Source organism: Macrotis lagotis, chromosome 7 (assembly GCF_037893015.1).
Source record: "Macrotis lagotis isolate mMagLag1 chromosome 7, bilby.v1.9.chrom.fasta, whole genome shotgun sequence".
NCBI lineage: Eukaryota > Metazoa > Chordata > Mammalia > Peramelemorphia > Peramelidae > Macrotis > Macrotis lagotis.
Window position 1 is genome coordinate 163,113,389 of NC_133664.1, and position 15,533 is coordinate 163,128,921.

The following is a 15,533-nucleotide window of genomic DNA, read 5'->3' on the forward strand; positions in this document are numbered from 1 at the left end:
ATTAACATATGTCCATTACTCCATAAAGAAAATTTACTCACCGGTGTAAGTCTTCCATATTCTTGTCCCACATGGAACATGTCAGCCCAGATCTTGTTTTGGATAAATTTCCCATATAATTCTTGCCATTTCCACGGTAACAGTCTAAATTTTAAAATAAATAAATAAACAAATAAACAAACAAATAAATAATGATTAAAAATAAATAAAAGAGATCATTGAAGAAATTTATGGCATGATATAAGGAAAATTATTTCTTTAAAACCACTAAATTGAAATAAAAAATGCAATAAAAATTATTTACAAATATACTATTTACAATATGAATGATTCAGAATACAATTTTTTTTTTATTTAAAGTCCAAGTTGTCAATCTGGAACAATTACATGGTTCTTTTTTAAAGCCAAATTGAGGATCTAAATAAGTTCATTGATTTCCTAAATTAAAACTTTATGAATTTTAGAACCATTGAAACAATAAAAAATAATAGTTCCTAGCATGATTTTTTTTTAGATTTTTGCAAAGCAATGGGGTTAAGTGGCTTGCCCAAGGCCACACAGCTGGGTAATTTTAAGTGTCTGAGGTCACATTTGAACTCAGGTCCTCCTGACTTCAGGGCTGGTCCTGAATGTGTCATTAATTCTCTGAGCAGACTTGGGCAAGTCACTCTATTTTTCTGGGACATAGTTCCTGTATCACTAAAATTTTTAGACTGGTCTAAGCCATGAATTCTTTTTTTTTAGGTTTTTTTTTGCAAGGCAAATGGGGTTAAGTGGCTTGCCCAAGGCCACACAGCTAGGTAATTATTAAGTGTCTGAGACCGGATTTGAACCCACGTACTCCTGACTCCAGGGCCGGTGCTTTATCCACTACACCACCTAGCCGCCCCTAAGCCATGAATTCTTAACATTTTGTAGGGTGTCTTGAACCCCTTTGGCTCTCTGGTGATACTTATGTGCTCCTCAGATGTGTGTTTTTAAGGAAAAAAATTATAATTGAAGAAAATGGCAATGTTTAATTAGTAGTTCATACATATATACACACAGCACACAATACACACACACACACACACACACACACACACACACACACACACACACTCATCCCCTTCAACTCCAAAAAATTCATTTCCTATATCCTGGGGGTGGGAGGAAGTGGAAATTAGATAAAGAATCTCTGATCTATTTCATCTTTAATATCCCTTTAAATTCTAAGAGTTCTAGGGCATTTTAAGGCATTCTTCTAATATTTTTAGTTATACTGAGATGTGTGGCATGCTTAACTTCAATATTTGTGCTATTTATCATATGTTGATATAGGCATTTATGTTAATGCCACTGATTGTTAACTCTTTATATGCACATATACCCATTTAGATTGTAAGTTCCTTGGGAATAGGAATGTCTCTATCTCATACTTTACCTATCATAGTATTTACTTAATGCAAATTGGCTGATTATTTGAATATAATTGCTCACATTTATGTAGTGAAAATCATTGTGCAAAGGGCTTCACAGATATGTCATCCTCACAGCAATCTTGAGAGTTAGGTGCTGTTATTCCTTTTTTTTATAGGAAAGGAAACTGAGGCAAATGGCAGTTAAGTGACCTTTCCAGGGTCAAACAGTATATGAAACCAGATTTGAACTAAAATCTAGGAAGATGTTGGACTCAATACTCCATTGAGTCTCCTGAAATATATTATCTATCTTATATTCATTTCTCTCCCAGCCCTGCTGTGTAGAATGAAGGCAAGAACTGTTAAATTTTTTGGTTCCTACATCCAACTTCTAGAAGAGTGCTTTGTATGCAGTAGTTTAATAAGCATTTTTTGAATATAATATTTTTCTACAAATTGATCGATCTTTAATATGCTTTTCTGTTTTTCTTGAAGCCTTTCTTAGATAATTAACTTGTAAAGAAGGATCTTATATGTGTAGATCTCTATGCCATGTTTCACAGTTCATACATTATGCTTAGTTAAACTTTCAATACAAGAAAAATATATTTATAAGATTGTTTTGGGAATTTAGGCTCTATTTAATTGAAGTTTAATTGGAAGAATTTTTTAACATTGTTGAAATTTTCCTTAAATATATTATTAAAACAAGCTAAACATATAAAAGAAATCTAATCTTGGATTAAGATGATCTTAGAGTGCCTTATACAGTTTTCATTTGAAAATGAGCTATCCATATCTGTGTTGCAGAAACGGACAATATGAATTTGGTCTCTACTAACACCAGGGCATTCTATGACTTTTTAAAAGATATAGCAACTTGTTGTATTAAAATTGAATACAATTTAAATTCATTTTGATAATGATTAAATATTTTAAAAGACATAAGCATTACTGAACTTTATATTTAATCCCAAAGGTTTTCTTTCTCTTTTTTAATTTTTTTCTCTATAAAGGACTACTAAGAAAGTTTAAGTGTGTGAACTTGACTCACTGATAGTTATTCATGAAGTTTTTTATGAAAATTCTCCATCGATGTGAAAGAAACTTGGAAAATAAATGCTTTTTTCCTACCAGAAAACTGTTTTGCTACTGTTGAAAGAGTTCCTGAGCCAAAAATAAATGTTTTATACAGATCGTTTTTGTGGATGTCCAAAATAATTCAAAAATAATAAATTTCAATATTGAATCAAAATTTTTTATATAATATAATACAATTTCATTATATTTTAATAAAATATAAATCTGAATTATGATGAGAAAAAATGTCTATCTCTAGTACTTCAGATCTTAAGCTCAAAATATATTTCCTGCTGATAAGTAATTCAATTAATCAATCAAAAGTCATCTATTAGTTATTTGCTATATACTATGCACTGGGGATACAAAGCAAAAAGCAAAAAAATCAAAGAAGTCAGAGCAAATCTAAATTAGAGCATATGAGATGAGTGTTGATAGAAAACAATTCATATTTTCATTTGCCTTTGAGTGTTTTCACCTGAAATGTTCTATTGACACATTCAAACTCAACATGCCTCAAATGAAATCATCACCTCCTCCTCAAAACTTCCCTCTTTCCTAACTTTGTCTTTATTAATGATAACAGTCTTCTAGTTTCTAAGGCCTTTGAATCATCTTTTGTTTTTCTTTCTCCCTTAACCCATCTTTTCAATCAATTGCTAAATCCTATTGTTTCTATCTTCTCTACATTCTGTGGTGAAACCATGCTAGTTTGGGTCCTCCTTGCTCACCTAAATTGTTACAATAGCTTCTAGTTTTCATTCTGTCTCCTCCTAGTCCATCAGTATCTGAGGAATAGATTTTCCATATGCACTTCTATTACTATTTTAGAGCTAATAAAAACCCTACAGTGACTACTAGAGAAAATTTATCTTCTTTTTTCTGGTTCTGTACCATCTAGCTTAACAATTTGCCTAACTTTGCTTCCTCACTTCCTTTAAATTATTTTGAATTCTGGCCATCTCCTTTTTTCAGACTTTGTCCATATGACCCTTCATGCATAACTAAGACTTTTTTCCTAATCCCAGACTTCTATCTCAGTTGAAGTCTTTACTTCTTCAAAAAACAATTCAGAATACACTTCTTTCAGGAAACCTTCCCTATACTCTAAGGGAAAGTGAGCTCTACCTGAGTAGATCTCTTAATAACATTTTCCATGGATCTTGGAGTCTCTTATCACACTCTGACTGATGCTTATGTATTCATGCACCTCAGGTCATATCCCCTTACCCAGTAAACTCCCTGAAAGTACTTTCATTCTTTCCTGTTCTCCCAGTGCTTTGGAAACAGAGGCTTAAGAAATGTTGGTCATATTGAATTGAATACACTGCATCTGTTCCCTAAAATTGTTTCATGCAAATTCAAGACTTATACAGGAGTAATACTAATTTCATCCTACTGCCCCGCTTCCAAAATCAATCTATGTGACTAAGAGATAAGTAGAAAACACAGATGTTACCAAACTAGCTTTTAATAATTTTCAACTTCTTGTTCTGACTATTACAAGAGCATCTAATGAACAGTAAAACTGAAAAGATTCAGCTGCTTTTCCATCACAGCTCTTCTTTTCACAGTTGCTAATGAGCACTGATAAGATGGTGAGAGAAGGTCGAAGGAGGGTTAATGAAAGCAATGACTATCATTCTTCTTTTTGTATTACCAGTAAAGGCTTGGGAACAGTAAAGGTTTAATAGATATATTGGTCATATTGATTCAAATACACTGGACATGTGCCCTAAAGCAGCCTAATCCAAATGCAAGTCTTGTAAAGTATTAAGAGAAAGCACTGAAGTAAATTTCATTAATAGACCTTGATTGTATACTGAACAATTCAGACATGGATTTGCCATAACATATATATCTAGTTATCCTTGCAAATACACAAAATGCACCCTATTGATAAATAGGAATGGGGACTCCACCTGTGAATTTATGAGTATAGGGAAGTCCCTAGATAGGAGGAAGCCTTCTACCAATGCATACCAGTAACTTCTTTGTTATTATACAATATTCAGAGACTTGCTTAAGTCCATACTGACATTTTGTATCAAGGATGGAACTGGAAACTAGACTCTTCTTGGCTTCTAAACTATCTTTCTATGCACTATGATGATGATGATGATGATTCTTTCATTCTTGAAGAAGACTATTAAATCAGAAAGGTGAAGTCATGACAAGCATATGAATTGGACTTTAATGGGGGGGTGCTGTGCTAAGTCACTAGCCTCACTTTTCCTCCAGAGCCATCTGGTCCACTGGTCAGATATGAATGAAGTCGATTGGAGATGGCCCAAGTGTTAAGGGACTGAGGCTAGATTCGAACTCTCTTCCTTCTGTCTCCAAGGCCAGTTCTCTATCCATTGTACCACCTACTATTCCATACCCTAGAATAAATAGATAGTTACAGATGGATAGCTAGGTGATAGATATAGATGTTTGTGAGACAGACCAATATAAAATATAGACAAACATGAACACACTGTTTTGTATACATAGATAAACTGAGGTAACTGTCATCAATCTTGTCCTCCATTAACTGATTTTTACTTAATTTAATTAGGCACAAAATGTGTAATGATTCTGTACCTTGCTGACTTGAAACATCACACTTCGGAATCTGGGAACAATAGCCAATTCGAATATTTGGATCTGTTGTAAAACACCAAGGTGATTCAGCCCCATCTGGATTTCGACAGTAATTTTCTCTTAGATCTCTATCAAAAAAATAATCAAGTTAATGTAAATTAAAAATGTTATGTTTGTGGAAATCAGTCCTATAATGCCTCAAAAAATACAGAATGTATGTAATAGACAAATAAAATCTAATGTATAAAGAATTCCCATAATGTTTTAAAATATATTTTAAAGACAAGTACAATTTTGTGTCAAATTAGTTTTTATTTTCCTTGTGTTAAGCCGAGAAGGACCATAGTTAAAGCTGCTAATGAAGTTGATGGGTATGGTATGTTATTCCTTTAAAAATGTTTTAAGAAGCAGTACAACATAGAAGAAAATTGAATTTAGCATCTGCAAATACTTTTGAAATCATTATGAATGCTTTAAAATGGAAATCTAAATATAAAAAAATAACGAATGTATAAATGGGCTTACATAATTCTTCATTTTAAACTTCTGCACATTGTCCACAAACCTAGAAAACACTCTTTCCATATCTGTACTAATAGCCTTGCCATCCTTCAAGGTCCAGTTCATATCCTATCTCTTCCATGAACCCTTTCTAATGCTCTCAACCAGAAGTAATTCTTTCTTTTTGAAATCCATATGTATCTTTGTTGATTTTTTTGATATATTTATCACAATTTAATTTTTATTATAATTTTTGTGCTTGTCTTAATCTTCCATTAGACTATAAGCTCCTTGAAGGTAGACATTGTTTTTTTGTTTTATTTCTACTTCCAATGCCTTGTGTTAAACTTTGATGAATTTATGAACAAATTAGAATTTTTCTATATCACTACATAAATACTACCCAATAGTCTGGATGACCTTCATATTTTTAATGGAAGTCAATTTGTCACTTGCATTGTCCACCACTTGACTGCAATTTGCACTTTATGATCAGGCTACTGGTCGTGCATATCTTTGATAACATTTTTATGACATATTTCCATATAAAAGCTATTGTTGGTAATATGCCTGCTTATGCCAGTATCTTTTCATTACTCTTTGAATATCCTATAATTTTGATCCTATTAGATTATGATTTTCTATAATTTGTAGAAATAAAAGAATTCTTAGCTTGATAATGTTTTTCCTTCATTTTCAAAAAAGACTGCATCATTGGGGAGGTGATGCCATGAAAAACATGTGAATTATATTTGAATGAGGGAATGTTGTGCTAAGTCTCCAGCCTCACGTTCTCCTCCAGAGTCATCTGAGTCCAGTGACCAGATATGAATCAGGATGACTGGAGATGGCCCTGGATGTGAGGCAATCAGGGTTAAGTACAGCTAGTAAGAGGCAAGTATCTGAGGCTAGATTTGAACTTCCATTCTCCTAAGTCTTTATTATTATTATTAGGTGTTTTTTATTAAGTTATTTTTTGCAAGGCAAACGGGGTTTAGTGGCTTGCCCAAGGCCACACAGCTAGGTAATTCTTAAGTGTCTGAGACGAGATTTGAACCCAGGTACTCCTGACTCCAGGGCCAGTGCTTTATCCACTACGCCACCTAGCCGCCCCTCTCCTAACTCTTAAGGCCAGTGCTCTATCCACTGTGTCACGCAACCAAGTCACTTAACTCCTGTCTCATTTTACTCAACTGTAAAATGTGAATAGAACAACCTTTAGCAGGGTTGTTTTGAAGATCAAATGAAATGATGTATGTGCTTCACATAGTCCTTGTTCACATAATAGATGCTTAAAAAATGTTTATTCCTATTATTATCACCAAACAATGGATTTTGAAAGCAAAGAGGAACTTGGTATTATTAAAAATGTCTTACACTTTCCAAAATGTAATCCAACTGCCTCTCTTCTGTCTATGTAGTTTTGGGACCAATTCATAGTCCAACTCTAGATTCTCTTCAAGATTCATGCTCATACATATTTACTCCTGTGTGTCATAAGCTGAACAATATTTTCATCTAGTTTAGGTTTTGTTTTCTTGTATAGAAGTGTGTTTATTTTTAAAAATTTCTAGTATTTAAGTAACTGTAGAATTCAGTTTTGAGAACCTAGAGCATTTCAGAGATCTACATAATAACTGAAAGGTTATCTGTGATCAGATGCTTCTAAAGAACCTCATAATCAATAGGGAATTTCTGTTTCATCTAGGCTTTGTGTATATGCTTCCCCATGATTCTGGCATATATCTTTAGAGAGCTCCTGTATCCCTGTTGCCTTTCACATGATATCCACTTTAAAAAATGATTTTAATAACTATTCTTATCAATGATTTAATTAGGAAAATAGATACTATAATAAGTATAGAAAGTATGTTGAAATCCTAAATGGATGAATATAATTTTAGATAATAGATGTATATAATTGTAGATTAAAGTTTTAAAAATACTTTCAAAATTGTAATTAAAAACTCAGCAAGCAAATGTGGTTTCAAAAAATTATGGGAATTTTTCCTTATTTCTTTTCTTTTTTGGACATTATATATCAGTGATAACTAATTTTATTGTAAGATTTCATATGTTCTTATTACAAAAGAAAATAATTCAGAAGCACTTCAAAGTTTATTGAAAAATACAGTTTTAAAAAACTTAAGTGATTTTTATGTGGCATAATCATTCATTTACACTTATGAGGCTTATCTGAAATAGAGAATTTTTAAAAGGAAAGAACAGGCAACTGGTTATAATATACAGCAGTGAAGCTACCATATCATCAACCCAGTTTCAAATTGGCAACCACTCCTATTAAATCTCTCATTTCATTTCTCTAACTGCCTTAAGTCCTAGCGCAGACTGTTTCATTTAAGGATGTAAGAACATTGATTGCCAAAGTTTCAAACTCATTGAATGGCATGTGTTCATAATTTGGGACCAAACTCAAACTTTTGGCTGCTCTAGTCCTTATGAAAAAGCCAATTATTAAGAAAAAATTAATAAGAGTAAAAGTCTCTTTCTCTGTGACACCACATACTTACATTTTGATAAATTATGTGTGAGCATGAAATGTATATATCAAATTTCACATAAAATGTGCTTAGTTTACAATTTTAAATAAATAAGTATTTGGTGAAATAAGATTTTTTATTTGACCCAAAATAACTAAATGAAAGCACAAGGTGCATAGTAACCCTCCAAATTTGCCAATGCCCAGTTTTGAAGAGTGTCTGAGGTGAGTGTCTAAATCCAGAAACACCTCATTAATCGGAGTTTAGCTAGAAAATAAGATTAGACTCACCCTAATATTTTTCCTGAATTCTTTCCTCTCTATTGAAACATGAATTGTTTACAGCTGCTAATGAAGTGGGAATAAAGGGAAGAGGTAATTATGTGATTCATATTGCTTCATCACAGACTATCATTAAACAATATACCTTGGCAAAACTTTCATTTAGAAAAAAAAAAGATTCAGCATCTGGAAGAAAGAGCATTGTAATGGTACTGAAATTTGATGTAAAATATTTCAAAAATAATCAGAAACTTACCAATGTGCCACATTCTGCCAGGCCAACACACTACTACCAGATGAACTCATGAATACTCCATGGCAAAATGTTAGGCTGGACAATGTGGCTTTCATTCTTTATTTTAAATTTTTTGTTTGCATTTGTCTTAGTAAATTAAAGAATAATTCTTCATGAAATAATAGTTCAAAGGAAAAGAATCTGACTTGAATTTCTTAGACACCAATTACTACTTTGGTCTTCATAATTCATATGATTATGAAATATGTAGGTTCACTTAATATGCTCATTGTTTTCTCTGATGGAAAAGCCAGTTGGATGTTTAATCACATAGTCTATACAGTAATCTCTTAAATACATATAATAATTAACATTAATTTGACACCATTTTAAGTGTTTTCCTCCTCTATTCATATATATATATATATATTATATATACATATTTTCTCTTTCCATTGTGACTTTAACTTCTAATTTTGTGGCATCTTGGTCAATTATTATGGATGATTTATTATGTACACATGGCGTGGGGAAGAGTACTAACAAGTTAACAGTAACAAAATAATAAGCTTAGTAGGAGTTCTGCAGCTATGTGGGCAAATTAACCAAAATTTAATTACAACATTATTTACTGGTGTACATTTAAAAAAAAGAAGATAGTATTGGTAACACCACATTCTCAAAATCAATCATTTCATCTTCCAATAATTTAGTGTTCAATTATAGTGTATCTTATAAGAAAAGTAAAATATAATTTATTTATTTAACATTATATCCTTATCTTATCAATTAATGCTAAAACTAGCTTTCTTTAACTTAAATTGTCCAGATAATTGCTTTAGCTTCCCACTTAACAATTAATTGTTTGGATTTAAACTGAGAAATTTTTAGAAGTTTTAAATATTTATTTACATTTAATTTTTAGCATAATTTTAAAAGGTAAATTTTTCCAATGCTACAAAATTATGTCTGAGAAAAGAAGTCTGCTCCCTTTTGTGGAAAAACAAAACAAAACAAAATTCTCCTCCAAAATAAATTTGTGATCTAAAAACTAACATTCTTGCCAACCTTTAATTGTTATCAAAATGTGTATGCAGAAGGGGGAAAAAAGATTTATGACCAGAGATGTTAAAGTTGTCTACCTTCTATCTGCTAGCTCAAAGAACATGGCATGACCAGTAATATTTCCATTAAATTGACCAGTAATATTTCCATTAAATTATACATACTTGCACTTGAAGTTCTCAGGAGTTATATCATGCTGATGAGGATACTGGGAGTCCCAGCGCTGGCACTGAATTCCATTCCATATTGTATTCACAGTACCTCGATAACCTTCCCCTTGACCTCTGACACAGTGGGTTGTTTCCACAGGAATATCACTATTATTCATGGTATTATGAGCTTTTAAAAATCAAAAGGGAAGGGGAGAAGAAGTACTCTTATTACATTGCCTTAGTTGTTCTTTCAAAGTTTATTTATATTATGGGTATCATCTTATTATTTTAGAAAATTCTTAAAATATTTGACTTAATTCATAGTACCAAATACAGTTTTAGATAGTATTTGGCATTCATGTTTTCCCATGAATAAAAATCCTAGAAGACCTACCATTGAGTATTTTCCTAAAGTAAAATAAGTGTGTGTATACACACACACACACACACACACACACACACACACACACTCATATATTTGTGTATTGCTGTTATTGTTTGTCCTTCACTCATGGCAACAGGGAGGTGATGCCATGACATCATGACAAGCACATGAATTGGATTTGAGTGAGGGGGTGTTGTGCTGTCACTAACTTCACTTTCTCCTCTAGAGCCATCTGGGTCCAGTGGCCAGGTATGCAACAGGACACCTGGAGATGACCCCAGAGAAGAGACAATCAGGCTTGTGTCCATAGTCACCCTGTTTATAAATATCAAGTATCTGAGGTTAGTTCTGAATTCAGGTCTTCCTGATTCCAGGGCCAGTCCTCTCTCCACTGGCCTACTTAGTTGCCCAAGGTATGTGGGTATGTGAGTAATCATATATGTATACATATTATATAACAAATTACCCCTAAATTTGACATTACTACAGTACTAAAATCAAGTTGCTCTGATGCTCTGAAATTAAACGTTTATAATGTGTTTAACCATGATCTTGACTCTAACAAAATAATTAATACAGTCTATAAATTCTATGGAAATTCAATCTTAAAGTGCTAATGTAACTTTCTGCTAGTCTTTTAAATAGTTACCTTAAATGTTCCTTTCATTAATGTTTTTGACATTTTTAACTCTATTGTATCTGCTAACATTAATTTCTTCAATACCCTTCCAAGATTTTCTACAATACCACTTTTCTTGAAGATTTATGAAAAGCATTAACAGAATAAAGTGAGCAAAATTCGGTTTCTACAACAATTTATAATTTTCATTTTTACCATTTTATTGCGATAGTTTATGAAAACAGTTGTCCACCACTTTGAAAATGATTCAAAAAGTTTAGAAGAACTATATTTGATACTTTTCCAAATTATTATTTGTGGCACTCCTTAATTCTATCTACTCTAGGTATTTACTATTCTAGAGCTATTTATTTTCCTTAATTCTGACATGTTTTCCTTGGTGAATGCCAGGGTATAAATGTTGCATGAAGAATGTAGGGATCCAAACTTAAATGGAGCAGGTTTAAACACCTCATTCAACTCAGCTTCTCCAGGTTCTTCTGGATGACAGATAAGCAAAGAATCCACAGGAATGTTCCACATCAGAATTTAACATCTGTACAACCTGAACCACAAATGTAGGGAAAAGCCAAAATTAAATATAGCTTCAACTATAGAAAACTGAAACAGATTTGCCTTGTTTTTGACCTCTTGTCCACACCTGATCCTTAAAATATAATGTAAACTTCTTCGGGTTAGGAATTGTTTCATTTTTGTTTCCAAATCCTTTATACCCATACTAGCATTATATGGAATACAAAAGTCTATTAAAGTTAATGTTTGTTCAATGATTGATAATTGCATAAAATTTATGCATAAGTATTTATTGGTTACAAATCTTCTTTGTCATTTTTATTCATTTCTGTGTTGGAAAATACTTTTCAGTTTGGGGGGATTATTCTCAGAAGAGTCCAACCTACGTAAAGTTCCAATGTAGATAAATTTTCCTTGAATCTTCACCCTTAAACACCACCACCTCAAAACCCTTCATCTACAAAATATACATCTTCCTTATTTTATCCTTTCTTTTCACATAACCTTCATTACCTTGTACCTGGATTTTCACCATCATCTCTTTATTGGTCTCCCTATAGCAAATCTTTCTCTCTCTCTACTGTCTGTCCCACACACATACTAAGCAGCTAACATGATTTTCCTAGAGATCAGTTCTGATTACATCATTCTCAATGAATTCTATTAGACGAATCAAGTCAATAAGCATAGTGCTCACTGTACTAAAAGCAACAAGTAAAAAAATAGTCTCAACTCTCAAGGAATTCACACTCTGAGAATGAAACAACATGAAAAACAAGTTTATAAGCATTATAAATTGGAGATAATCTTAGAGAAAAGATACCAACATTAAGGAGAATTGGGGAAATCTTAACAAAAGGTAGCATTTTAGTTGAGACTTGAAGGAAGCCAGGAGGCAGAAGTAGAAAGGGAAAGCATTCCAGAAAAGGGAATTCTCTTTTGAAAAAATCCAGTGAAAAGGCACAGGTTCAAGATAGAGTGACATGTGAGAGAAATAGCAATGTCACTGGATTGCAGAATACATGAAAGAGTGAAGAGTAAGAAAACTTGAAAGGTCAGAAATATCCAGGTAATGAAGTAATGCCTTAAGAAGCCAACAGATGATTTTACATTTTTTTTTCTATAGGCAATCTGGATCCATTGGGGTTTAATGAATAGAAAAAATGACATGACCAGATGTATGCTTTAGAAAATTACTTTGATGGCTGAGTATAGGATCGATTGTAATTGAGAAAGACTTGAGAGAAGGAAGTCAACCAAAACCTCTAGAATCTTTTACAAACTCCTCTGTTAAGCATTTAAAATCCTTTCCAATCTGGGTCTAACCTACCTTTCCAGCTTTGATATCCACATCCTGCTTTCTATGGTCCATTCTTTATTGTTCCTTAAAGAGTACACTCCATCTCCCATCCTCATACCTGAAGTGGGTATCCTCTATTCCCAGGCTGCATTCTCTCCTCACCTCCACATTTAGAAGTCTTTCTTTCTCTTAAGACTTAGCACAAAGAATTGTTACCCATATGAAGCCATTTTGAATTTACTCAGCTTCTAATGCCCTCCCTTCCAAAACTCAGTGTTTGTTTCTTGCCTGTACACACCTCAAACTTGAAAGTAGTGGTTTTGTCTTTGCATCTCCAATGCTGAATAGAGCATCTGGCACATTTTTTATAACTATTTACCAACCTGACTGACTAATGCTACATGTTTAAAATAACTTTATATTTTAGTTATTAGATGCCAGACCTGTGATTTCATTGGTAGAAGGAATAGGAAATTACTTCTACCAATGCAGGTTATCATGTTTTCTGCAACATATAATCTTAGAAAATTGGTAGACCACTGAAAATTAAGTAGCTTGCCAGATTTTACAAATCAAGGACACACAAAGGCAGAACCTGACCCCAGGTGCTCCTAGTCACTCTATCCCCTGCTTCTAAAATGGCATGTGATTATCTGCAAGGATATAATTAAAGCAAATCATGAAAAATTTCTCTATCATATTCATGTCTGGTTAGTAAAAATATATTGAGAAAATACAGGAGACTGTATGAAAGGAAATCAGAAAATTCGAATATTAACACTGGGTGACATTTTCCATATGTTAACTATAGTGGTTCTCTTTTTGACATAGCAATAAGCAAAAATAGACCTAACATTTTACTCAAATCTTAAGTTGAAGAATGAAACATTCATATATTTTTAAAAAGTTGAAGAAAAGTCTCTAGAATGAGGTGATTTACTCAGCTATATTAAATATGTAACTTGTAAAATGCTGACAAGGTCAATACAAAAGCACTAGGGAATGAAAACTAGATGCTGATTATGGCATTGAGATGATGCAGGGCAGATTTAAATCATGAAACATATATGTTTTAAGTGTTTCAGGAATCTTGATGAGAAAATAATTTGGATCATTTAGTTCATTTTGTTTTGGCTTAATTGCTTCTTTTCAGCATGTCTTAAACTTTTGACAGTGGTTGCTGAGATAACCACTGAATCCTTCAAGGAAAAAAATAATAAAATGACAAAAAACAAAAGTGGAAAAAAATTTAAACCACACAAATGTAAACAAATTAAAAAACAAAACTCCCATATTTTCAATCACTCAACAATTCCTTACTAGTAGAAGAGATGGGGATGGGAAAAATTTATAAAAACTCTTTGGATTCAAAAAATTTAGAAGAGCACAAACATAACTAAAATATAATGATAGGCATTTTCTAAGAGTAAACATCAGTGTCTCATTGGGTTTCATCAGAATATAAAGTCAATTCAAATATTTAACATTAGTAATTTTCAACTGACAACTAATGTTAGTATCAAATCTCAAAAAAATTATAATTTTCAGCTATTAGACAGTGTTTACTTATTTCTGTGGCTAATTCAGTGAAACTACTTCTCCCTGATTAGACCCACAGTCTACTGATATTTAAACTAGTTTCTCTCCTTACATAAAACAAAACAAAACAAAAATCTTCTGAAGTCGATTGAGTTATGCATGTGCTTTTTTGGTCCTCAGTTCCTAGGAATGATGCTCATAATTAAATGCTCCAAAACAAATAATGCTATTGTTTATTATAAGGAAAGTAGTATAGTCAAGAATGTATTTATTTAGAAGAGAAATAAATGGTAATTAAATGATTTTCTAACAATGAAGTTTTCCAAGTGGTGTATTGGATCCAGCTCAAAATAGTTGATTATTACATTTTCTGTTTGAGTATTTACCACTCAGAAACTGGCAAGTGCTATAAAAAAAGGACTTGATTTATTGTTTTGATTGTCTAGACTTAAAACAATGATATAGAAAAATCTTAATATTAGAGATTTAACTGAATTTAATGCCTTACACATATGTATATGTGTGAATATGTACATACATATTCATATATGTATATATACATATACATAATTTGTTGTTGTTTCTAGAAAGCAAATTGTTAAAAATTTAGCACTGTGCTACTGTATAGAACCTTCAAAAAAGTATACAATAAATATTAATTAATCCATAATGAGTTATCAGTCTACTGCTGATTGAAGAGTATAATATGTTGGTTGTTGTTAATATAGTTTGTTATTAAAATAGAATTGATTCTTCCAAAAGTATAAAAAATAGACTTATTTTGCTGTCTTAATACAAGTTGCCAACTATATCCCAGAGGCTTATTTCAAAAAGAAAACAAATGTTTCATGCCAGGCAACTTGGGAGGGGATATAGAATGCTGGGCACACTGCTCCTTTGGAGAAGTTAATTGAATTAGTGAACTAAAAGAGCGACTCATTGTCCTTTGCTGCCAAACAAATATCCCTGAAAATCAGCTGAAGCTGATCAACTTTAGCCAAATAAACTTGTTGTTCAAATACTGCCTTGCCACATGCAAAGAGAGTTTTTAAAGATATGTACACTGGGTCCATACTGAAAATAACGGGAATTCTTTTGAGAGTTTCTCACAAATAAAAAATTTGATGAGGGGGTGTCAATGTCAGCCACTCTTTTGAAACAAATGCAAAAGTATTATTACATGATACTCACTGGTCTAAGAGCTAAAGAATGTTTTCCTCTGATGATTCAAACAAACTTTTCTGTTTGGAAATGCTTTTAGGAAAACAACATTTGCTATTGAGATCTCTCCCCAGGCTATTAAAACATGATCAAGGACTTCTTGGAACATCAATTTAATTTTGCTTAGATGTGTC

General features: G+C 32.3%; 1 protein-coding gene across 4 annotated transcripts in view; it reads right to left on the minus strand.

Moving 5' to 3' along the window:
* Window positions 1-15,533, minus strand: part of HGF (hepatocyte growth factor) — a 100,957-nt gene that overhangs the window by 29,496 nt on the left and 55,928 nt on the right. For all 4 annotated transcript variants that reach the window (XM_074194042.1, XM_074194041.1, XM_074194040.1 and 1 more), the window contains 3 exons: window positions 9,814-9,988; window positions 5,067-5,194; window positions 42-144 (listed from right to left, as the gene is read on the minus strand). In XM_074194042.1, the coding sequence (XP_074050143.1) occupies window positions 42-144; window positions 5,067-5,194; window positions 9,814-9,988 (406 nt within the window). The remainder of the gene's footprint in view (window positions 1-41; window positions 145-5,066; window positions 5,195-9,813; window positions 9,989-15,533) is intronic.